The sequence below is a fragment of the Temnothorax nylanderi genome, unplaced genomic scaffold (genome assembly GCF_030848795.1).
Source record: "Temnothorax nylanderi isolate EJ_2023f unplaced genomic scaffold, tnyl_v1.0 TNYL_tig0022_pilon, whole genome shotgun sequence".
Lineage (NCBI taxonomy): Eukaryota > Metazoa > Arthropoda > Insecta > Hymenoptera > Formicidae > Temnothorax > Temnothorax nylanderi.
The window spans coordinates 822690-847774 of record NW_027249084.1 but is presented as its reverse complement, the minus strand read 5'-3'; the positions used below and the strand labels follow the sequence as shown (position 1 = coordinate 847774).

Genomic DNA, 25085 nt, shown 5'->3' with positions numbered 1-25085 from the left:
CCTTTCAATCAGGAATCCTTTCGTCATGCAGAATGGCAAGAGGAATACAAGGTATCCTTGTGCGAAGAGTTAGGCGCGCGACCCCGATCCGCAAAATCTCCAGAAAATCATCGGGAATGTGAAAAAAAATTTCTTCATCTCTTGTAAACACGATACCGATCCTCGAGGAGAGCGAGTCGAGTATTTTTTTCTGAATCTTCTTCAATTAATTAAAAAAAAAGTCTCAGCCGTAAATATCGCGATCGCGATTTTTCTCATCCAACTCACACATCATCGAACATACGTGAAAAAACATGCGAATTCACAACTGAACTCTCCACGAGCGTTCATGTAACTTCCGTGACTCGTATCGTAGATTAATAATCAAACGCAAAAGAGGTATTTTTCACCTTCCTGCGAGCACATTAATCCCAATCGATTGTCGGAAGCGGGCGGAACGGTGAAGCGAACTCCTCGAGTTCACGTCGACCGAAGAGTTTCGCGACAGCGCGATCGCGCGTTTTCTGCACTCACATGTGAATGCCATGTCTACGACAAATACAAGTATCCTTCAAATGTGCGAAGACTTCGGCGCGCAATTCCGATCTGCGAAGATTCCGGAAGATTATCGCAAGAACATGAAATTGTCTCCCCCTCCCCCCCACCCAAGTAATAGCGTTTTTCATTGGCAGAATTAGTGCGCACTCAGTGCACATTAAAGCCGTTGTATACTGATTTAATCTCTAATATTTAAAGTAAAATGCAAATATTTCGACTCTGATAAAATACCCAATACATATTTTACCAAATAGTACAATAAAGAATATTGAGGATTTCGTGACTTAACCCGTTTATATTAAACATATACTTTACGTTGATTTGTGTGTACGACGGCTTTAATGTGCACTGAGTGCGCACCAGTTCTGCCAAAGAAAAACGCTATAAGTATGATATCGCGAGTGCACGTTTTTCCCATTCAACTATCGAAGATACGTGAAAAAAAAAACACATATTTATAACTCAATTTGCTTTATCGTCGCTTACAGCAAACATTCCGCTCAACTATAAACTAAAAGACGTCCCTCTTGATTTAGGACGTCTCGAGTAAAAGGCACGTTTTTAGTTTTGTACAAATAAGTTTTGTATAATAGAGAATGTGTTTCAAAATTCATTGCCAGCGTATGGCAATGAATGTTACACATAACTTACATACGCTATAGATTTTGAGCACTGGCAGTAAATTTTGGAACGCAGTCAGAGTAGAATGCGCTCGTCAGATCTCTCCTACAAATAAATCCTGCAAACGTTCAATATACAAGGTGTCTGATAATAATTGTAACAGAGGCTAGGTAGAGTGGGTTAAACTAAATAGGAAAGTGCCTTTTTGCAATTATGACAATGAGTTTTTTTTTACTTATGAATACGTATTTTTCGCAGAACCTTTTCAAGAAGGACATAAGCTTCATATAGTCGGTTTATATCCTACTCTATCATCTTATCTCTTTCTACAGGTTTTTGATCAAGATGGATGCTACTTCATCTAAGTATTTTCAAAACTCCATGCGAAATCTTATCATATCAAGAGCAAAGATATGGACCATTGAAACGTCTCTTGTCCCGAAATACGAAGACCTCGAGTTCTATTGATGCAGTTACAAATGCATTACCAACTTTTTTAAAGACAATCCAAAATAAGGTACAGCATTAAGATATTCGTGGAAGGCGCCAAACTCGAAACAAGACATACCATTTCAATAATCGCCAAATGGTACAATTTTTTACTTGTGAATACGAATTTTGCCTCGCAGAATCTTCTTAAGACTTGACTTTATTAATTAATAACTCATTAATTTATTGTTATAATAGCAAAACGGTACAGGACTTTTCAGTTTAATCCGCTCTACCGGGTATTATTATCTGACATCCCGATATAAGATAGTCAATAACAGCGTTTTAAAAAGCTGAAAAGTTCAAGACACTTTACTCGTGATACAAATGGCAGTGGTACTTTGAAGTCTCTACTTGGAATTAAAATGACAAATATAACCGAACCGTTCGTGGCGCGTTCGTGATATTTTGACTAAGGGCCAATTTCACCAACGTCAGTTAGCTTAACCGACGGTTAAAGTTAGCAGGATTGACCAATAGAAAGCAGGGTGGATTCATTTCTATTGGTCAATCCTGCTAACTTTAACCGTCGGTTAAGCTAACCGTGGTTGGTGAAATTGCCCCTAAGAGAAAATCTTCGATTTTGTTAGGGTTACATGCATCAAGATCAGAATCGATTCTTGGAAATCGTGATACAATATTTTCGCTAAGAGGAAATCTCCAACCTAATTGGGGAATTTGTTACGGATATCAAGATTGTAAGATCAAAGTCGATTTTGGACTTAATCTTCAGGAAGACGTATGAATAAATATTGCATTGTGTTATTCATTCCAAGATCGATTTCCTGGGTTTTTCGGGGACTAATCATCGAGGATATGTAAAAGGCCAACAATACAATTATCAGTTTAATGTCAAGTAGAGCTCGGCAGAATTTTAATTCGTGATTTATTCCGAATTAAAATCGACGCGACGAAATTGATTAATGTGTAGGAGGATCGAGACAGATATGAAATATTTGATTCCTCACTATGATAACAAGATTATGTCGTATTAAAATAAACTTCAGTTGTACATTTAACAACTTTGTCCATGAACACGTGCTCGTTATCCGCCACACTGTGATCACTTCACGATCATAATGTGACTCTCGTAATGCAGCGGAATATCGCAATTGACATAGTAATTTGCGCACGAATACACACGTGTACGCACATTACACATTTGTAACGACAATAATATACGTTGTTTCTCTAAGCGGATTTATCGCATAATCGTCTTTCTCTCTCCCCCCCCTCTCTCTCTCACAACATTTACAAACAAAAATTGCTACGTTATACTGCTTAAGAAATTGTCTATCGAGTAACACAATTTAATTATTAGTAATTAGTACTAAAAAAATAATAACAATAGTCTTTGGTTCGTACGCTTTTCTTCCATTTCGAAGAGAATGCGTATCGTTTGCAAACATCTACATTATTTCTATTTCATTATTTACACTATGTAAAGTTATTTCCTGTAATTTCAATTTAATTGCTTTTCTTTTCTTGATGTGCTTAAAATAATGAGACGAGAAGTTTCAGTGATCTCGAGAGCGTAATTTGTACGAAAATGCATTATCCTGATACATGTCTTTCGCACGCGTTTATTAAAAATAAATGCGATTCGCGAGGGCAATAAAAAAACATTCTCAATGCTACATTTAAACGTTTCTGAAACATAATGAATTCAAGAACGACGTGAACAAAATAGGTCAAGATAATCTGAACTAAAACTGTAAAATGTCATGCGAATACCAAAATTATGTAAAATAATGGTACAATCGCGCCTCATCGACATTTATAAGCATTCTTGCTCGTTACTGTTTCGTTAAAGAAAATTGCTGCGAACATTATACTTTACGAGAATTTCAAAAGTCGAAATTCTTCTCTTACAGAAATTCTTCTCCGTGTGGAAATTAAGCGACGATACTCGAGTAACGAGATGGGCACTCCTCAGCCGTCTGTATTATCGATAAAATTATCATTTTCGTACTTCTAGTCTTTCGTCGCATTAGTTTGACAGAATTGAAAATGCTTCTCTACGATTACATAGACCGCTGTTACACGTCGGGTTTAATAACATCGGTAGTTCTTAGGCTGGCAAATCACAGCTATTCCCTTCTTCTGAAGAATGAGTGTGATTGGCTAGTCTAAGAACTACCGATGTTATTAAACCCGATTAACGGCGCCGTGTAACAGCGGTCATACATTAATAATCCCAGGAAACTCCGATTTCATATGGAAAACGAGAAATAGTTACGGAATTACAGATTTTCTTACTTGTACTTTTATCTTAGTATGGTGTCTCAAGTTGTAGACACGCTCTGTCAACTCATCATACCATGTACTTCATATAAAAGCTGCACAGTTCATACGTTTTCCATATGAAATCGGAGTTTCCGGGGATCATTGATGAATGTATTGCAATCTTAAAGAAATATTTTCAATTCTGTTAAATTAATGCGACGAAAGACTAGAGATACAAAAATTATAATTTTATAATACAGACGGCTGAAGAATCCCCAACCTGTATCAGACTACCGACTGCAAATGCTGCCTATTCAATCAGTCGGCACTTCATTGTGTTTGATTTACTAAGAGTCCGCAGTCCTACCCAGAAATGGTAGATTTAAGCCGCGTTTTTCCCTCTCCACTTACGCACACAACGACCCTCTATCTATTTGTGTGACGACTGCGCTACACGAAGTACGACTCGTAGTAGGCAGTCGGGGTCGACCTTTGCAGTCGATAGTCTGATACGGGCTTAAGACTCCTGCAGTGCGATTCTGTAATTCGTTATGCGTCGTTATGTGCTCATAAAGACAATTGCGCAGCTCTTTTATCATATAGCATACCTGCGCAACTGTCGTTATGAGCACATCACGACTGCATAACGAGTTACAGAATCGTGGCCCTGTAGTCCTATTCAGTAATTCTAACGACAGCTTTTTTTCCATATAGTACACCTACGCAACGATCACATTAACGACACTGTCGTTAAGAATTACAGAATAGGTGTACTGAGTATTTGCGGTCATGTTACATCGTGCCGTCAGAGACGAGAAATGACACACTGAGAATTCTTGCATGTCATTTTCAAATAAAAAGATAATTGGATAAAAAAACACTTCAGATCGCTTTAACATACTTATAAAATGTTCCGAAAACTATTCTTTTCCCTTGACAGTTAATAAACAGCTGTAAAATGTGATACAGCCAAGTCATGCAGACTTATGCGCAGGCGCATGACTCGGCTTCGTATTACATTCATTTTACGGCTGTTTATTAACTGTCAACAAGGAAAAAGATAGTTTCCGGAACATTTTACAAGTGTGTTAAAGCAATCTGTTTTTTTTCATCTAATATCTTTTTTATTTGGAAATGGCATGCAAGAATTCTCAGCGTGTCATTTCTCACCTCTGACGAACTAATAGCGGATTCGCTATAACATGACCGCAGCGAGTACCCAGGAGTAAGGAGGAGTCTTAAAGTATTTTTTTTATTTCTTTTTGCTAAAAAAAGAAGAAAATAGTGAGACAAAAATTTTCTCTTTAAAAAAATTAGAAATTATTATATTTACTCAGATAAATTCTTAATCGTTCTATAATCGGTGTTATTCTGTGATTTAATAGCAGCAGTGATATATGTATATGATAACGACAATTGTTTAGCGATTTGTACGAATGTGACAGTTTCTAAAAAGTATAATAATTTGTTAGTTTTAACAGCAAAATAAGATGACAATGATAATGGCGATTGTTTAGCGATTTACATGAATACTTCTAAAAAGTGTAGTAATTTCTAGTTTTTTGAGAGAAATCTTTGTTTCTTTTTTTTATTAGTCTGATATATCATCATCGTTGCATTCCGATTATCAACGATAACAATAAATACCGATAGAGATCTTCTTAATTTAAAGATCTCCCAGGCTTGAAGATACCGACGTAACAGAAGACGGAGGTGACGAAGATGTCGAGGTCGCATACGGCATATCCACAGCAAGTTCGACTAACATCTTAAAGGTGTCACCGTTGCACTGATGAGCGTAAGCGTTCTTTAAACTCTCCTGGGATAGACCGCGATACGCGATTATCTGCTCAATTTGCGACAGATGTTCGCGGGGAGCGCTCCAGTACGCAGCAGGTTCTGCAGAGCTGGGCCTATACATAAAAAAAAAACATCGTCTTTAATCCATTATTCTTAAAATCTGACGTCTGTGTCTTTTTCCACAGCGCCAGGATGCGGTGTTGGGTGCGCCGTGAGAATCAGCGAGAATTCTCAGTGCCACCAAAAGAACGCATGTATTCGAAACGCTCGACTTTCGTATACATGATTCTCTCTCCTTATTTTCCTTTTGAGATTGCCTGCTACTTTAATTATTTATTTATTTTACGTCGAAGAAAAACTGACGATCGTGACAGCGTGATAAGAGTGTGTCAAGTGTGTCGAAAGTTTAAGATCGTTAGAAGGCGGTTAGCAGATGGTCTTGCAACAATTGCAACTTGCCTTCGCCGATCATACGGATGGGTAATAGCGTCGCCGTCTAATTGCTCGACTTGAGCCTCGGCATAAGGACGAACGATTACGTTGGGCCACCGTATCGAAGGATGTTCCTCCTCGCTGTGGTAGTCGTTCAGACTGCTCTCGTAATCGTTCGGACTGTCCTCACTTCTGCGTACGCAAATCTTGAATGATACATCTAGTATTTTCACGCACTTAATCTACCCTCCCTCTTATTTTTTAATTAAAAAAAAAAAAAGGAAACTTTGCCATTGTTAGCATAATAGCGAAATAGCGAATTAGGTGATAAGCTGCTAAGCAACATTCTCTTTCGAGTTTTTGTATAAATCAGTCGGCATCGTTGAGTCAGTGGTATTTTTCGTTCTTAATTCTCGTGAGAATAACGAAATAGACAAAATACATGTAGAAAGAAATATTTACCGATATGCAGATTCGTCCAACATGCGGTTATATTCCGCCGATCCATGCGGAGATGTGTCACCCTTGAGCGGTTCGAGAGGTGTTCGGCGACCATGCCGAATGCGACCGCCGGAGCTGCGACGAGTACGACGCGATATTGTATATAGATTAGGATTTTCACCGGCATCTTCCAGCATTCGAGGTAGAATGCGTCGCCTGGCGTTTATGAACCAGTTACACACCTGCAAAATTCAATATCAGTAATGTTAACAAACTGATGCAGACTGGACGATGATATTGATCACTGGAAAGTCAGTTTGAATCCAGGCAGTATGCATGTTTAAAAAAGATGTTCTTCTGACACCTTTATAAAACGTCTGAAAAATTTCAAGACATTTTCCAGGCATCTCATAAGACGCCTTAACGTTCTCGGGGAACCATTAATAACGCATTTAAAACAATCTAGTTTCCGAAGCGCGGATTCTAGCTCGCGGCAGGTCAGGGTTCGGAGGAGGTGCGGAGGAAGAAACAAGACTCGGTTTTCTGAATAACAATAGTTAACGATTTATTGCGTCACGGAGAATTACATTGATTTTGCGGCGGTATAATACAGTGTCGCGTGCGTAAACGCGTAAGTCGTCGCGCGAAGCGCGGGCGATGAGCGGCGTCAATTGTGGAAGCGCGGGCCCCTACAATGCTGTGCTGCGATACGGCGACGACCGGCGCGGGATGTGCGCGGTTTGCAACCACCGTTTGAATTGCGCAGCGTACTCGGTGTATGGCGTGGTAAAAACGCGGTATCGGTGACTGAGACCCTAAGCGAGCGTAGAGAATGAAGCTCTACCCTGATTCGCGGCGGTACGGCGAGACGGAAGCGGTATCGGACGGCTGAGACTTTCAGCGGGCGTAGAGAACGAAGCTCTACACTGGTTCGCGGCGGCAAAAAAGATAGCAGCTCGGGATCGAGTCGGTTTTCGTGATACGTCGTTCGACGGAGCCAGAGAACGTCTCTCTACCTCGTGAGCGTAGAGAGCAAAGCTCTACCCTGGTTCGCGAAAATCGGACGAGAAGGAAGTGGCAGGTACCGGGTGGCCCGAGACCCTCGCCGAGCGTAGAGCGAAGCTCTGCACGGGTTCGCGACGATACGGCGAGAAAGACGACAGGTCGGGGGATCGAGTCGGTTTTCGAGATACGTCATTCGACGGACACCAGAGAGCCGTCTCTCTACCTCGTGATTCGATTCGGGGATTTCGGCGTGCGAGAGCAGCGGACTGATCGGACGGATCGGATGCTGGCTCACGGCAGAATCTGTTTTACGGTGAAATTCGCGGGATTATATTATAATACACCCCGCGCGGGGTGACGTTCGGTTGCGGCGGGGCTAGACGGTGGTCACGAGCGCTGGGGTGAATCGGTATGGTTTAGTCGGAAACGGGTACCCCGACATCGCGTTCTCGCTCGGCGGTTTGGAGCGCTCTCGGGACCGCTCAGTGCTCCAAGTTGGCTCCATCGGATCGTTCGTTACGTGTCGCATATCGGTGTCTCGTAAACGAGGTTCTTATTGATATGTCCCCACAAGAAGTAATCCATGCCAGAGGTGTCAAGAAAACGGAGCAATTTAGGGCATATGTTTATAAAATCTTTTCTTCCTAAAATAAGTCACGGAATATCCCCTTCAATTTTTTGTACTTACTTAGGAAACACCTTGTATACGTATAAGTATCATTATTATAACAAATAAATCTGTAAAATAAAAAATAGTAAACTATAATTTTTTTCATAGTTAACATATAAATATAAATCAATACAGATTAATCAAGAATTGTCTAAATCAGGCATGATAAAAAAAATGACTTTGCTTCACCAGTAAATAATTAACGCAGGTAACTTTTAATCGACGAAAATATGTTCCATTTTTACTATTATAAAAGGTAGTGAAATTGTTTTAAACAATAGTTTTAATATTCTTTACATATCAGATATAAATTTATTCAGTATACTTTTTTATAAATTTGTCTTCTTAGTAAGAAAGTGTTATGTATGATTATGTAAAATACTTTGTGTGTCATATCGAAGTAAAATTAAAACTTTATTTTTTTTAACTTTACTTCGATATACATATAACACAAAGTATCTTTTAGACTTATGGCGTAGGAATAAAAAAAGTAACAAGTAAATAACATTTTCATGTAAAAATTTGTTTTGTAACACATGCGAGAGAAATTTAATACAGAAGTAACCCGGCCGATGTGACCATTTGGGTCCATTAAAAGTTTCCTGCGTAAATCAGACATTGTTAATTTTTCCCAATCCTTTTCCGGCCGCTTCTTCCTTTTCATTGCCTGAGAGTGGGAAAAAAGGAGAAGTAAGGGCCGGTTTCACCATCTCCGATTAACTGTAACCTTCGATTAAACTCACTCTTCGTCTCTTTCTAAGGGGGACAGTTAGAAAGAGATGAAGAGTGAGTTTAATCGAAGGTTACAGTTAATCGACGTTGGTGAAACTGGCCCTAAGAGTCACACCATCACAACCCGCAGAGAGTCGCATGGTATTTTTTGGAACTGATACTCTACTCATTTAACAATAAACTTTTCTCTATCATCTACGATCGACAACTACACTCGTTCCCCAAAGCACATATCAGAAATATTGAATGGCTCGAATGAAAAGTTTAGCGCGTATGTATACTGTGTACCACGCCATGATGTACTAAAAATTGATGATGCTTGTCACGCCACGAGGCCATAAGATATTCAGAATTGATACACGCTTCATGCCACAAAGTATTAAAAATTATTAATTGCAAACGCAATCGAGAAGTATACATGATCTCGATAAATTGATCATATGTCAATGTGTCAATGTATCTTTATTAACAATTTATTAGCGAGGCAAGGGGATGTAAAAAGAACACTTACTTGAAGGAGTGACAGGCCCGTCTGCGTGCATAGTGCCTCCTTTTCGACTTCGCTTGGATAGGCGTTGAATTTATGCTCTCGAAGCCATTCTTTTAAAATCGTCACGGCTTCCCTCGGCAGGTTACCTCGAGTTTTTCGCCCTGATGCATTTCGAACGGAAACACGTCGATTGACGCGATTCGCGTACGGTGAAGCTCGCGGCGATGTATTTTCTGCTTCTGACGAAATATTTCCTACGTCGTCATCGGAAGGCGATCTTCTCGCAGCGCGGCGTCGATTGTAACAGGGCACTGCAAAAAACACAACCGTGTAATATGTCGTAAAATTTTTAAAAATAAAATCAAGACATAGACGCGACGAAACGTACTCTTCAAAGTATAAATCTGTAGTGACTGCAGTTATTGTAGGTAAATCGATGGAATAGGATATGTCTGGCAATAGGCTATGTATTGGCAAATTGGGCAAATAAGACAAGTTTTCCTTCTCCACCGTTTTCCCTCTCCACTTACGCGCATAAAGGACGACAGAGTTCTATCCAAATGGCGACACTACAGAAAATGGTGGAATGCGTGACATATCGAAGTAGCTGCTGTTAGTGGGAGTTTTCCAACAAGCGACATAAGTCGACGCAAGTGCCGTTTAGTCTTTGTTACTCATTGCCAAAAAAAGAAAGATAGAACGTTTGGGTCGACTTGTGTCGCTTGCTGAAAAGTTTCCGTAATACCCCAATTGACCAAAAGCCACTTTGAAATGTGCATTCCATTCGCAGAAATGTCATACGCTTTGACATCTCATGAAAAGTTCTATAATGACAGATACAGGGTGTCCAGTAATTTTTAACTTTTCTTTTCAGTTTGGCCCAATCTACCTTCGTACTTCGACATAGACGCAGCATTCCATTCGCAGAGTGAAGTTGGCGGTTCTTTTTACAAGCGTATTAAGGAGGTTCCGTCGCTACAAAAAAATGCAGCCAGTTTCATGAAATTTTAATATGTTGTTCTGGAATGCAAAATAGAATTATGTGAATTTTTTGGGAATTTTTCACCGTTCCGTTTTGAAAAAAATCTACTCCAAAAATTGTTCTTTTTAACATAGGTTCTTATGGAAAATGACATATTGCACACCTTCAGAATGAAATAAGTGCAAGAAAAAATGCAAAGGATAAGGAAAAAAAATATGCACATGTAACTTAATAATTTACAAATAAATGAGTGAAAGAAAGGGGAAGGTTACCGCACATTTCGTAAAAAAATTAATTATTAAAGCATAAATTGCTTAATTTTTCGTCTGCTAGACTGCCACGGTCGTGAACGACGTGAACAGCAGCACACACTATACACGCGGCAACCAATCAGAGCAATCCCCTTCACTCCCACTACTTCAAAAGCTAGTACGCTGTTGCCAGAACCCCCGCGTCCCACTACTCCCCCCGATGAAGCAACCGAACCTCCTTAATTAGACGCAAAACAGATAAGTTTTGGAGATTTGAGAACTTTTTTTATTTTGTAATCAATCAAAACATTTTGAAAAATTTGCCATAAAAGTAAAAGTATCTTAAGATCTCCAAACAAATGTAAAAATATCTTAAGGGGGGATTATCATTTTGAAAATCGATTTAAAAAAATCAATTTTTCTTTTTTGCATTTTATGAAAGTACATGCTTTAAAGAATTTATCCTTTAGGACCACTTCGATTAAACTCCGATTAACTTAATCGTCGATTAGTCTATTGGAAATGACCAATCGCATTTGTCAATCTGCTTAATGAGCAAATGCAATAGGTCATTTCCAATGGCCTAATCAACGATTAAGTTAATCGGAGTTTGATCGAAGTGACCCTAAATCTGCATAAAAAATTCGGAAAATTACGAAACCTAAGTTATGATCTATTATTCGGTCAAAATATTCGGCGCAGGTCAAAATTAGCTTTCTCTCTCCCTCTCCCCCTCCCCCCCTCTCTCTCTCTGGGTCTTTCAAAGTTTCATATGACTATGAACCAGGCAGGTATAAAAGATTGGAGGGGTCTTTAATATATATATATATATATAAAATTCGAGAGAGGAGTGCCCTGACGGCGCGCGGCGCGCTGCGCAGTGTCGAAAGTTGATGCAAATACTCAACTCACAGAGACTGCAGGATTATTATAGCCCATTCGGTTGGACGCACCAGTGCGCACTCAGTGCACATTAACGCCATCGTACACAAATCAACATAAAGTGTATGTTTAATATAAATGGATTAACCCTTCATAGACACCGTGTTTTTTGAGCAACGACCCAGACACCGTAGGTCGTTTAAGTCTTTGAGAGTTTTGAAAGTGTTTCTGTGTTACAAAAAATCTATAAAAATTCTTGAAACATATTTAAGATTTTAAAAAGCGATTTCTATACTTACATAGGCCGAAATTTTTTTTTAAGTGTTTAAATGTCAAGAGAAAACTGTAAAATACGAGTTTTTACAAATAAGGGCATATCTCTTAAATGTGTGGCTACAAAAAAAGTATTCCAGGATTTTGTAGTTAAGTATTATTATTGAACTACAAAATTTGTAGTTCAATAATAATACTTAAAAAAAATACACGAAGAGAACCCCGGCTCAAAAAAGTTGAATGTTTTTTTTAATGATTATTTCTTGTTTATTATTATAATTAAAATCAATATTCTATGAAAAAAGTAGGAAAATAATTTAAAAAAAATTAGGACAACCCATTTTCATAGTTCACAGTTAACACAGAGTAGTGAGTGCGGTGCTCCTCGTTCAGACATGCCGTTGCCATTGTTGCACAGAAATCTATTTACGAAAGAACCCTCTTTATATATCCAGAAAAAACATTAAAAACACGTAAAATGCTAAATCACCCGCTTAAAACTAATGAGGTAGACACCCTAGGTCGTTGGAGGCACACACTAACCTTTAATTGCTCGGTACATACATACGCACAAAAAATTTTTCTATGCTGTTAGAATATTTCATTTTTATTTAAAAAAGGCGAGAAACTATCATCGCTCAGGACGGGGGTTCAGCGGTACGCGAGATGCGGCCGCCCGTGCGTAGCCATCGCCGCTTGTAATAAACTGTCCACGCGCCGATCGCGGGGCGGCCGCATCTCGCCACGCGCTTGCATTTGGCGGTGAGCCGGGCTAACACGGCAATTTTTAATCATTAATAACTCATAAACTATTGCAAAAATTGCAAAATGATACATGACTTTTCGACTCAGTTTGGTCCGCTCTATCTGCACACGAGCAAAGTACCAAGGTTTTCGGAAGTTCATCCAAAAATCATAAAAATAATGTTAATTCTTGTTGTTAATTCTTCTGACTTTAAGATTCCTGGGCTTTTTCCGGCATTTTGTAAGATTGTGACATCAAAAGCGAGAAATGTTGAGAATTCGTGCGTACCATTTCTCGCCTCTGACGTCACGATCTTACAAGATGTCGGAAAGAGCCCAGGAGCCTAAAGGTGGAAGCACATAAAATTGCAGGAGCCATGGGCAGAATGCAGAAGCCATATGCGCATGCGCTATGGTGTCTGCATTCTGCCCATGGCTTCTGAATTTCCAATCTACGTAAACTATGCATTATGTATTTTTATGTAGATTGAAAATTTAGAAGCCATAGGCAGAATGCAGACACCATAGCGCATGCGCATATGGCTTCTGCATTCTGCTCATGGCTCCTGCAATTTTATGTGCTTCCACCTTTAAGGAGGTTCGGTTGCTTCATCGGGGGGAGTAGTGAGACGCGGGAGTTCTGGCAACAGCGCATTAGCGTTTGAAGTAGTGGGAGTGAAGGGGATTGCTCTGATTGGTCGCCGCGTGTATAGTGCGTGCTGCTGTTCACGTCGTTCACGACCGTGGCAGTCTAGCAGACGAAAAATCAAGCAATTTATGCTTTAATAATTAATTTTTCTACGAAATGTGCGGTAACCTTCCCCTTTCTTTCACTCATTTATTTGTAAATTATTAAGTTACATGTGCATATTTTTTTTTCCTTATCATTTGCATTTTTTCTTGCACTTATTTCATTCTGAAGGTGTGCAATATGTCATTTCCCATAAGAACGTATGTTAAAAAGTACAATTTTTGGAGTAGATTTTTTTCAAAACGGGACGGTGAAAAATTCCCCAAAAATTCACATAATTCTATTTTGCATTCCAGAACAACATATTAAAATTTCATAAAAATGGCTGCATTTTTTTGTAACGACGGAACTCCTTAATCCACTGCTTTATAAGTTTCGCTGTATGATACCCAAAAGTAGATGACAAAATTGAAAAACAAATGTATCTGTTGACGCATTTTCTTTCAGCCAGCGTAAATTCAAATACAAAGAAAAAGTATTTAGGTTTACTGAGTTTGGAAAAGTATATAAAATTCATTTAGTCTATTGTTGCACCCGAGCTGAGACGACTTATATTGACAGCTCACAGACTTAAACACCGAAGTGACATAAATCATGGGATTTATGTCATTCAGTGTATGAGTCCTACACCTGTTTATAGGAGCGCTCTTTAGGCAATCGGGACTCTTCCGCGGCCTTAGAGCCTGTTGACACGAGGCGTTTTTGCCGCGCGGTTGCCGGCTCTTATGCAGCTTGCTACGTGCAATATGCAGATCAGTGTCCCCGCTTTCGCTTGAAAAACATTCCGAAAGTCGATCTGACTTTTCTTTATCTCAATAATTATTGAATTCTGCTTCTGTTCAATTAGTTAAAGGGTCGTTTCAGTCATCAGTGGATTAGGCTACTAAGAATATTACATTAAAAAAAAATATATATATATAAAACCACACACATGTCAACAATAGTACCTCATGGGTGACATGGAAAGCTATTGTTTACAAATTATACGCGCCTGAGCCTCGAGTGGCACAAAGACGAGGGAAGTAAGGGGCGCTAGCTAGGCGGAATTAAAGTTCCTAGAAGAATATAGAGTTTGACCATTCGACTTATTTTTATTGGTTCGAGTTTGCAGCCCTTCAAAATGGTGTGACCAATCACAGTATAAAGAGATCATATATAGACACACAAAGACATTTGATATACACACATCACATTGATATACAGTCGCGCTCATTAATGCCTGAACACCGAAAATTGGACACCGAAACGCATCCAATTTTCGGTGTTCAGGCATTAATGAGCGCGAGTGTACACGTGTACACTAACACAGTAGTACATGGTATACACTTATGCACTAATCCCTACTACACACCATTTTGAACACGGCCATTTTGAAGGGCTTTAGCCTATAGTTTGCCAGACTCTGGCTGCGTTTCTGTATTCACTATAAGTACTGACGATGTGACATCATTGAGCACAGCTGCAAGATCGTTCCGTAATTACTTCTGTTGCTTTTACCGCATATAACGCTGCATTAACGGAACGATATCCGCTGTACTACGACTGTTGTTATGTATAAGAAAGAAATATAACCTATTTCAACCTATCTTAGACACGGCGTGACACGACGATAGGAGCACCTATTCTAAATATATAAAAAAAATCAGTTTTCAGATTTATGAAAATATCGAAATTATTTATTATTATATTAATTATATTAATTTAGTAACCTTTTCGGACTTTTTCCGCATCTTCGTGACTAACGATTACTGTATATTTCTCGTTGTTGCCTTCCAGGTTCACAAGGATCAATTCTTCCAAAGGTGCCGCCATAGCCGCCATATTCTTACTGCGAATGCCTCACCTCGCGAGCCGCAGTAATAAAAGTAGGAAGTGACGACAAAATCTATGACGTCACATGAACACGAAAACGCTTTGACAGCTTACTGCCGCGTATATTGGAACGGATTTACAGTGCTGCCAATACTGCGAGTGAATAGCGAAACGCAGCCTCTGTATTCTAGGGACACTAGAATACAGGCGGAGCCAGTTAAAAATCAGCCGAGAAGTGCATTTCTTGTCGAGCTCTAATATATAGCGTCAAGTAATATCCGTTAAATCATGTACGCTTATTCGAAGATCTTTTTATTAATTGAATTTTCTTTAATTATTGTAAAAATCGTAAAATAGTAAAGGACTTTTTTATTCAGTTTAACTTGCTCTATTTGTTCACGAGAGATGCTATTACCAAACACCCGATATATCGATATGCCTAGAAAATTGAATTTGAAAATTGAACAATATATTATATAGATGCATGTCTGTATTCTCCGATTAAACAAATTCTACTCGTTCGAGCAGATGTTGTTTGAACAGTTAAACAAACAGCAGAAACGATACGTCGAGTTAACTGCTTTCAATCGTTCTCTACGGGGAATCTACAGAGGAGATAAAAATCTGCAGATAAAAATTTAACTTTCATAGACTGTTCAGGGTCTTATTTTGGACTCATAAAAAAAAATTACTAACTTTTACTTAAAAAAGTAATTATTTTTTATCCTCGATATTTCTTCTTGACTTTATTTCTATCACTTAACATTGTTTATTTCCAAAATTTGGATTTCTTAAAATGATAAATATCCTTGCAATAAACATGCATTACACATGAGTCAATTTGATCTCTGACAGCTTTAGCATAAAGTCAGTTCCAATAGTCTTAAGATCAAAGGTAATTGCGTTGTATCTTGCACGGTATCGACGATTCCTACAGAAAGACTTCGATAAATACTATCGGACGAAAGGACCAGAACGGGGTTAGAAGGAAACAACTAAATGGGATCAGAGAAAAAATCAGAGAGCCTACCAGAGCGCAATCGAACCACACGTATCGCACACGTTGCGCGGCGCGCGGCCTGAGATTGGCTCGAGACTCCCTTTCATTGAAACCGGCGCACGCGTATCAGGGGTCTGGGTTATGCAATTCAGGGTTACGCGGGGAACTCGCAAATAAACGTGAGGTCTCAGGCAAATGATTGCAGTGTGTGGAAAGCGGCCGGAACGCGAAGCAATTTGATTCAATGGTCAGGCAGTTAAAGCGCCTGGCCTTGCGATTGGCTGACATTCGTGATGAATGCAGGTGCAACTAATTTCAACAATGTGTCTTACAAAGGAACATCCCGAACCCGAACTCTTCGATTTGGTTGAATTTTTGTAAGTATGTATAGTGACTCAATACATGAATAACGGTAATGTTCATTATTTGTGTCCTATCGCCCTTTAAAGATATATGATTTTCAATCTAAAAGTCAAAAGAGCGCTTTCACTTTTTAACGTGTTAGTCTACAATAGGTGTTTTAAGCCCCAAACCTTAAGAAATTGTTCAATTACAGTTGAATTTGAGGAGAATAATTGACTGTGATTGGTCAATTTCTTAGGGCTTAGGGCTTAAAACACTTATTGTAGACCGGGACTAACTTTTACAATACAAGACATAGAGAAAAGTGTTCAAGATAAAAGTTCAATGGTAAGTTAAAGTCTATAAAGTGATATAAACAAAAATGTAAAAAAAAATTTGCAAAAAATTTTTTGCAATATAAAATTTGTTTTATAATTTTTGTTTATTCTACTTTATAAAACTTACATAACTTACTATTAAACATTTATTCTAAATATTTTTTTCTATCCCTTGTTTTTTAAGATTTGCACGTTAAAAAGTGAAAGCGCCCTTTTGACTTTTAGGTTGAAAAGTACCTTTAAGGCGTGACAAAACACAAATAAAGCATACCATAATTCATATACTGACAATGAGTCACTCTATATCCTCACAAAATACATTGGAGTATAACAAGGATTAAGGAACCTGCACCCAAAAAAAAGTATTCTATTTACAAAGTGAAATTTCCTGTAATCCTATATTCCAAGCAAAAACTTTTACAGAAAGAGTATTCCTCTGTCAATAAAGTGGACTATTCATAAAAAATCTATTACATATTATTCTAACGGTTTTCCTCTTGTATTAAAAGAAATATGTTTACTTGAAACGGAATATAATCTGTATACAAGAGGAAAATGATATTAAGAAGAGCAAGATTGTAAATGCAAGACAAAATTCCTCTAATTGTAAAAATATTGTGCTTAGAATATTTTCCTCTTGATTTTAGAGGATTCCGCTTGAGGCCATATATAAGAATAAAATCCTCTAAGATTTAAAGGATTCCGCTAAAACTAAGATTATTTTTTTTTTTTGGGTGTGTGTAAGAACTTCTTTTGCTATATTTTAGATAAAGAAAAAGTATAAGTTCCATTAATCAAACGCGGAAGTCTTCTGAAAAATGGAAAAGACAATAGTTGATATGTCGTAGGCAAATGGTTATTTAAGGAAAATAGCTTCTGACTAGGCAAATGCTATCTGCCTGGTCAAATAGCTTTCACCATTTATTCTTGCTATTTTCCTAGTCAAATGCTATTTTCCTTATAGGGATATACCACCCACCGTGACAAGAACGTTCTCGGTTAGTCGTAAATAATCTGAATGGTTATAATAGCTCAATAGCTTTCGACAGAACGAACGAGACGAAGAAGCTGGATGTCCTCGCCAATGAAGGCAACCAGTGATAATTATATACGAACGCGCGAACGATGTTATGTACAATACAATGTTATATATATAATATCGCAGCGTCGCAAGAGCCGTCTCGTATCAGGTTTTTATTATAACTGCTTAACGTTTACGTCGAGTTAACAGGTCGCGAGCGCGCGGTAAATAACATCCAGAACGTTGCATAAATCAGCGATATCTACGAAAAGTCAGAAAAAGCGCGTGATAGGTCGCGTAACATTACGAACGATTTGAGATAGAGAGCTACGACTTTAATCATATCCATACTATGTACACGGAGCAATTCTAAACCTATAACCGAAGACATTCGTGCTGTTTTTAGAAATGTGAAAAGAAAAAATAGTACATTTTTAAATAAACGGTACGACAGATGCATAAAAGAAATCAAAAGAGCCGCTTGTTCGGCAAAGATCAAAGGAAAAAAGGAAAGGGGCAGGTATGCGTATTTTCCCGGGATAGGTGCCCGATCACTCGGACGTGGCGCGGGGAGGGCCCCGGAAGAATCAGTGCGTTTTCCGGGGCCCTCCTACCACAAACGCGCTCGGATCGACACCCGCAGGGTTTTAGCCGGTAAAAATCCGGCACTCCCCTCGCCTCTCCCCGGAGGCGGGGGGTCTTTCCCCCGACAAGGGGGGGCTACTGGGTAAACCGGGCCAGTCCCGGGATCCCAGTAGTAGATTTCCCTGCGTAAAAAAAAGGTATGCGTGCGTGCGTGATCGCGCGAAAAGGGGCAAATGCGTGAACGAGTGTGCGAATGTTGCGCACCCTGTGACTATACCTATCAAAAGATGTCACCGTCTATACGCATACCCGTAAATCGTATGGAAATAAAACTCTAAGGTCGATTTCCCTTTCCACGAGGCGGTCTCCGGAGCGGTGGTCGTACTTGTTATTCGATTATGCAAAACTTATGCGAAGCAGAGGTCGAACGAAAGCGACGTAAAACGTCGAATGTATAGAAAACGGACGAGCGGCGAAGACGGACGGCGAGCCGTTACGTCGAGGCCGATACACAGCAAACACAGCGCGATAAAATCGTGTCCCCCACATTGAATTTACAACAACTTGGAACTCACTCTCGATCGTTCAAGAAATTAAGCAGAAAGGTCAATGAAGAGGGGCGGATCAGTATATCAGCACATCAAAAATTACGGTATTTCTTCTATTTCCTCAATTCAAGAGCCATAAAACATAAAAGTAAAAAAATATTTATTTTAGTCTTAGCAATTTTAAAATAAGGCAAAGAATTTTCGTGAGGAAAAAAAACGTATATTTTATTCTTAAAAACTTTTTAAAGATTTAATAATCGAGAATAAATGTCATTTAATCTTGAAAAAATTATACTTTTTAATAAATGATCAAAGCTTGTAATAACATAAAACATGAGAGGAAACAAAACAGTAATAACTTCCGTCGCCAGTAAATAATTCAAAACAAAAGTCGTTTTAGTTCGACCCAACTGGCCAAAAAGGCTTTTGTGATGAGAGGAAACGTCCCATTTTTTTTCACGTTGCCATTGGCCACACCTATTGACAGCGATTGGTGCTTTTGTACAAAAAATTAGAAAGTTCTGTGACCAATTGCAGCGTCGAGAATTGAACGCCATTTGATGTCATAAGACAATAACATGAGACATAATTACTAGAGTCCGACCAAAATAATCTTTTTTAATTTTGGCCGAAACCGAAAATAAATATTCGGTTGTCAAAATGTGTCAATTTCAACTAAAACCGAAACTTTCATGGGAATCCTAGAAAGGCAATATACACGCGCACATATGTACACTTTTTCTTCATAAATATTATAATTTAATTATTAAAATAATAATGTGTAATATTTAATTTAATTTAATTTTAATTTAATTTTATTGCGATGCTTATAGTGGGGATACAGTCGTGGGGAGTATAAATATGTAAAGAGAGCACGCAAATGGTGAGGCATCAACACGCGTTGTTTCCAAGCCTACCAGTGGAGAACAATGTTAAAATGTAAAATAGACATACAAAGTGGTGGATTCGCTCACGAGAATAAAATTTTAAACTTATATACTAAACTTATATACTAGACGCGTAACATACAACTCGCACACAGATGCGCACGTGTGCGCGTTAGTAGACACGACATCGTGTAAGCAAATTAGTGATGCGCAGGTTGAGATGCATTTCTGGTAGGAAGTGCAGTCGACAAAATGAAGGCGGACGTAGCTGTACGAAAAGAAGACAAAGAGGATAAGGATCTTATGGTAGAGGGAAGGTCATTGAAATATTTGACTGCACAGTAAGAGAAGGAAGCGCGAAACTTGGCAGAGTGATGCGATGGAAATATGTGTAATATGATTGTAATAGTATCACAATCATATTATAATAATAATAAAATTTCTAAACATAAAATAAAAATATTTTTTAAATAAGTCTTTGGAAAAGCTGTGGAAAATAAACAGTTTCGGTTACGTCGCCAAAACTCTCTTTCAATTTCAACCAAAACCGAAACCGAATTTTCGGACTCTAATAATTAACCTAAGATAATTTAAGAATAAAAGTTTCCGGGGATGTCTTTTATCGTAATACATCCCTGGTTGAAACAGATGTCTCATTAAGTTGTTAATTTGGGTGTCTCGTTCAAAGCCACCCTAAATTAACAGTGGAATCATAAAAAAATGTACGACCTGCCCCTTTCTCGACCAATCATTGCAATGACGTTGCCAACAGCCAACAGCATTGCGACCCTGCCAAGTGTCATTACACCCTGGTATGTGGTTGGTGGTGAGTTTAGAGGCTGGCATTTCGTGTCACAGTAAATTTAGCGGGGCCCTCGTAGAGTTGACCGTCGCTACGAAGCGCGATGTTAAAAAAAAAACGGCAGCTAAGAAGAGGTTATCGATCCGAGTTTATACGCTTTTATCCATGAAATTTATGTTCGAACGTTCACTGGTTCGGATTCACGGTCAAAATATAATGTAACGTTTTGGCTAGGATCGAATCGAGCTTTTTAATCGTACTTTTTAACATGTATCGTTCATAAAAAAAAAAGAATTTAAAAAACTTTTTCGTAAATTGTATAGACCAATTAGAGGCGTATTTCAACAGAATTGTCGCCCCTTACCTAGCGGCGCGATGTAATAGGTAGTCACATCTACTAATGCTAGGAAGACTCGTTCTCAAAATAATCCAAGTGTTCCGCTGGTTCCATATTTAGCGCGAGTATCGGACTGATTCGCGTTCGGGTCAAACAGAGACCGAAGTTAGAAGGAACGCGAAAAGGCAAAGAGAGATAAGGAAAGAAAAGCGAAGGTAAAAAAAGGATAAAACTGGCTTGAAATTATCCCATCAGAATGACATAATATAATTAAAATAGATATTCCAGATATTAAGGTTATTAAAATATTTTGAACGTAAATTTCAATGTGGTAAACGTTACGAGAGAAAAATAACTAACGTGATCGGCAGATAGTCGTCTTTATCGGCCGAAAGATAGTCGCAAGATAAACGCAATAGATTACAATTTCTCTTTTGAATAAATCATATATTTAAACAACAACGAAAAGTCGATAATAGATAACGACGATTGATATAAAATTTCTATTGTCTATTGTGCGACGACAGTTGTCACGAATTTGTGATGACAAACACTGAGATGTAAGTGTACTGGAGAGGGTACTGGAGAGGGTAGCGCGACGCGGCCGAGAAAGATAGAGATAAACATCAGGGCAGGCTGCCTTATATTATACAATTTGTAATGACAAACACAAATCTTTCTCTCAGTAATATGCGCATGCGTCTAGTACAACAGAAAAGGACAGAAATCCCAACCTTATCTACCTGCCTCTGGATCGTGTTTTCCGTCCACGGACGTAGTGTGACAGTGTCCCCTCCAGCATACTTATATCTCAGACATAGCGTCTTTAAGTGCGTAAGCAGAGAGGGGCATTCCGTCAGTCGGAATCTCAATCTAGCATCTCTGTATAGAAGAAAAACTTAAGAGACTCTCGTAGAAATACGAGACTTGTTTCAAATATTGTACATTATATGTTTTGCAAACGCGATATAATTGCGTATTTGAATGCGATCGATTTCTTCGATCAATATCCTAATTCAAAGTCCTGATATCTCGTGAATAGGCGACAGGAATCTTTCCTCGAGGAGTGCATGTGCATTTCGCAAGACGGCGGCGCCTCCGGAAATGGAATCCGCCGCTAGAGAGTGTACGCTAAGAGAGATAGAGACCTACTAAACTTAGCGCTCGAGTTTTGCAGTTACGTAAGGTCCAGTAACCCGACGGCGTAAAATTAGGATAGCTCTTCTTGCCTTCGTGTACGTCTAGGTAACAGTCGTCGTCGTCGTCGTCATTGTACTATGTGATTTATTCTCTCGTAAAAAAATCCGTCATATTTGAAGACGGTGACCAATAAACCAATAAAACTTTCTCTCTCTCTCTCTCTCCTCTTTTTTCTTTTCCTCCCCCTTTTTCCCCTCCTTTTTACCCTTAGTGTTCTTACATTTATACTTCCAATTTTTTATCAACTTCAAATTTAATGTACAGGTAGCATGAGAAAAAGAAAAGATCAAATTTCACGTTAGTTCTCTTTCAAAGACAATATAAAGCCATAAAACTTTCACTTTAACTACCGTTTGGAAAGTCATTACAGTATAAGGAACATTTGAAAGAAGAATTAAAAAAATCTCCTGGAAAAATATCTTTCCGAATCTCCTGTAACATTTACGACTTTATTATGCTATTATTTACAAGCCAGAAAAAAAATCTGCGGAATACGTTATCATGAAAATCTGAAACACGCGATCGAAGCCATCACGATCGAGATTGACCTACGGACGATCAACGGAGTGCATTGCATATGGATTCGGTCAGGCTGATATATAATCGTCGTATTCAATGCAAAGTGTGCTGACAGCGTGTGTCACAAGCAGATGTCACAGAGGTGAACATGAACGCTACAATACTCCGGCACAATGTGCATCTGAACGTAAAGTTTTAAAAGGTGCATTTATACTAGTATTTATCTGACGTATCTGACGTTACTTTTGTCCAAAAATATCTGTGGTCCGATATTATAATTTGACTCTCGGCAATTTTGAACAATTCGTCAAGAAAGTACGTAAATCCTATCCAAATTTTATTTCTAAAATTCCTGAAATTATAAGTACGCGGCCGTGACGTTAAAACGACAAACGTTTCGACATGGGATATCGTATCGCGGCTTTTTCATCGCGCTCGTTCGCGCGGGCTGTCTCGTCAAACCCGGCGAGCACGTGTTGCCGTGACGCTCGCGAGACGGGGTTCACATGAGCGTTTGCACGGAAAGCCTCCTTCTCCTTCTACTTCTGAATATAGTGGATCATGCGCGCGACCACGTGCTCTTGTACGCGAGTCGCGAGGACGCCTACGCTAGCACTCATGCCGACGTAATCCCTGAAAAAGCGCGCGTTATACCAACGACGATTGACGAATGCGAATCCGAACGAGAACGAGATGATATTTCGTCACGTGTGACATTCTCGATGAGATGTAAAAATGCTCTTTCAAAGTTTTTTATGAACAGGAATGTTTATTCATTGCCGTATACTCTCTGAATTTCCTCTATATTTCCACCATATTGCTTTAAGAATATATTTCCTAATCTCAGCTTATAAGTGAGGATTTTTTACTTTTGGACGAATCTTAAGTTAGAGTGGATACTATCGTTAATTATTAAAAGATTACCTTGACAGGAGGAAAAGTTGTAAATTAATAGAAGTATAAATTTTTTTTGTTATGTATGTCTATTAAAATAACAATACCTTGGTAATAAAAAAATTAGATTTTATGGTGAATATTAACATCATTGTGTTCATTTCAATTCTGTTCTGCAAAAGAATCAACATAATAAAAATTAATACTTAGAAAAATTTATAACTTTTTATAACTCCCAAAATTTGTCCTAATTTTTACTCCTGTCAGGGTTCTATAAGCCCTTAAACTGCTAGAGTATGGCATAAAATATAATGTTTAACAAGGAGCAGGCAAGAATTAGGAAATCAATTTTTAATTTAAGAAATTTCTGCAAGTAGCTTAAAGGATGTTTATTAATGAGAACTTGATGAATGCATGGTCCCTTGTTTTCTAATGAAAAATTAACGAAGGTATTCAGAATCAGTTTGTCAAGTTTTAGTGTAGTAAACTCTCATGCCGATCGTGGCCGCGGTAGTAGAGTGTAACCTTTACAGACATCGTAACATGCGTCTCACAAACAGGCAGTTCGAACCCAACTGCCGATGAACCTTTTTTTTTTTCACAAAATGTTAAAATTTTTTTTTAAGGCAAATTGGTTGAAAATTTAATTACAATGATTAAAATCTTTTTCATCTGATTTATTAATAAAAAAAAGCTCTCTATTATAAGATGAAAACTTTTTCACAATATCGAGATGTGCGTGTAAAAAATTCTGTTTATTCGATGTTCCTAGTTTTCCCTGGTCTCATAATATATTGTTGAGTTGCTTTTATTTATAAATCGCACGTCCGATATTGTGAAAAATTTATATCTTATAACAGAGTGACTTATCTTATTAATAAATAAGATATAAAAATTCCAACCTCTGTAATTTAATTTTCAACAAATTTATCTATCATCTTGCGAAAAAATTTTAATATTTTATTTAAAAAAAAAAAGATATGTTTTAAACTGGAAACGCGTAGAATCAAAAGTTAAGGTGGACTTTACTTTACTACCACAACCACAATGGATGACTGATAGTGGTCATAAAATGACTTTTAATATAGTATGCGACTTATAGTTTTGAATAACTTTTTTAATTTTTTATTAGAAGACGAGGGAGATACACTCATAAAATTTTGCTTATAAGCACATTGCAAGCTATTCAAAACTAAAACCTAATTTTCTAGTTCTTGCTTGCCCCTTAGAAGAATCGAATGTTCTGTTTTCCGGAACTGACCGGAAGTAGTGGCAACTGGGATCAACTTTGAAGTCTCAAATGAGAACATATGACTTATTTTACTCACTGTATACATATTTAAAAAATGGATAGAGATACATTGCGGAATAAAATATATTTTACTTTTTGAAAATTAAATAAAAATTAATAGAAAGTGGGAATTATAATTTTTCGATATTTATTCATTCTCCAATTCTATAAACCTGACATTTT

At 38.2% G+C, this 25085-nt stretch overlaps 1 protein-coding gene across 2 annotated transcripts in view; it reads right to left on the bottom strand.

Moving 5' to 3' along the window:
• Positions 1-991: 991 nt before the first annotated feature.
• Positions 992-25085, bottom strand: part of LOC139769378 (uncharacterized) — a 54369-nt gene continuing 30275 nt past the window's right edge. For both annotated transcript variants that reach the window (XM_071700377.1, XM_071700376.1), the window contains 4 exons: positions 9465-9754; positions 6568-6788; positions 6133-6297; positions 992-5786 (listed from right to left, as the gene is read on the bottom strand). In XM_071700377.1, the coding sequence (XP_071556478.1) occupies positions 5540-5786; positions 6133-6297; positions 6568-6788; positions 9465-9754 (923 nt within the window). In that variant the 3' untranslated portion in view covers positions 992-5539. The remainder of the gene's footprint in view (positions 5787-6132; positions 6298-6567; positions 6789-9464; positions 9755-25085) is intronic.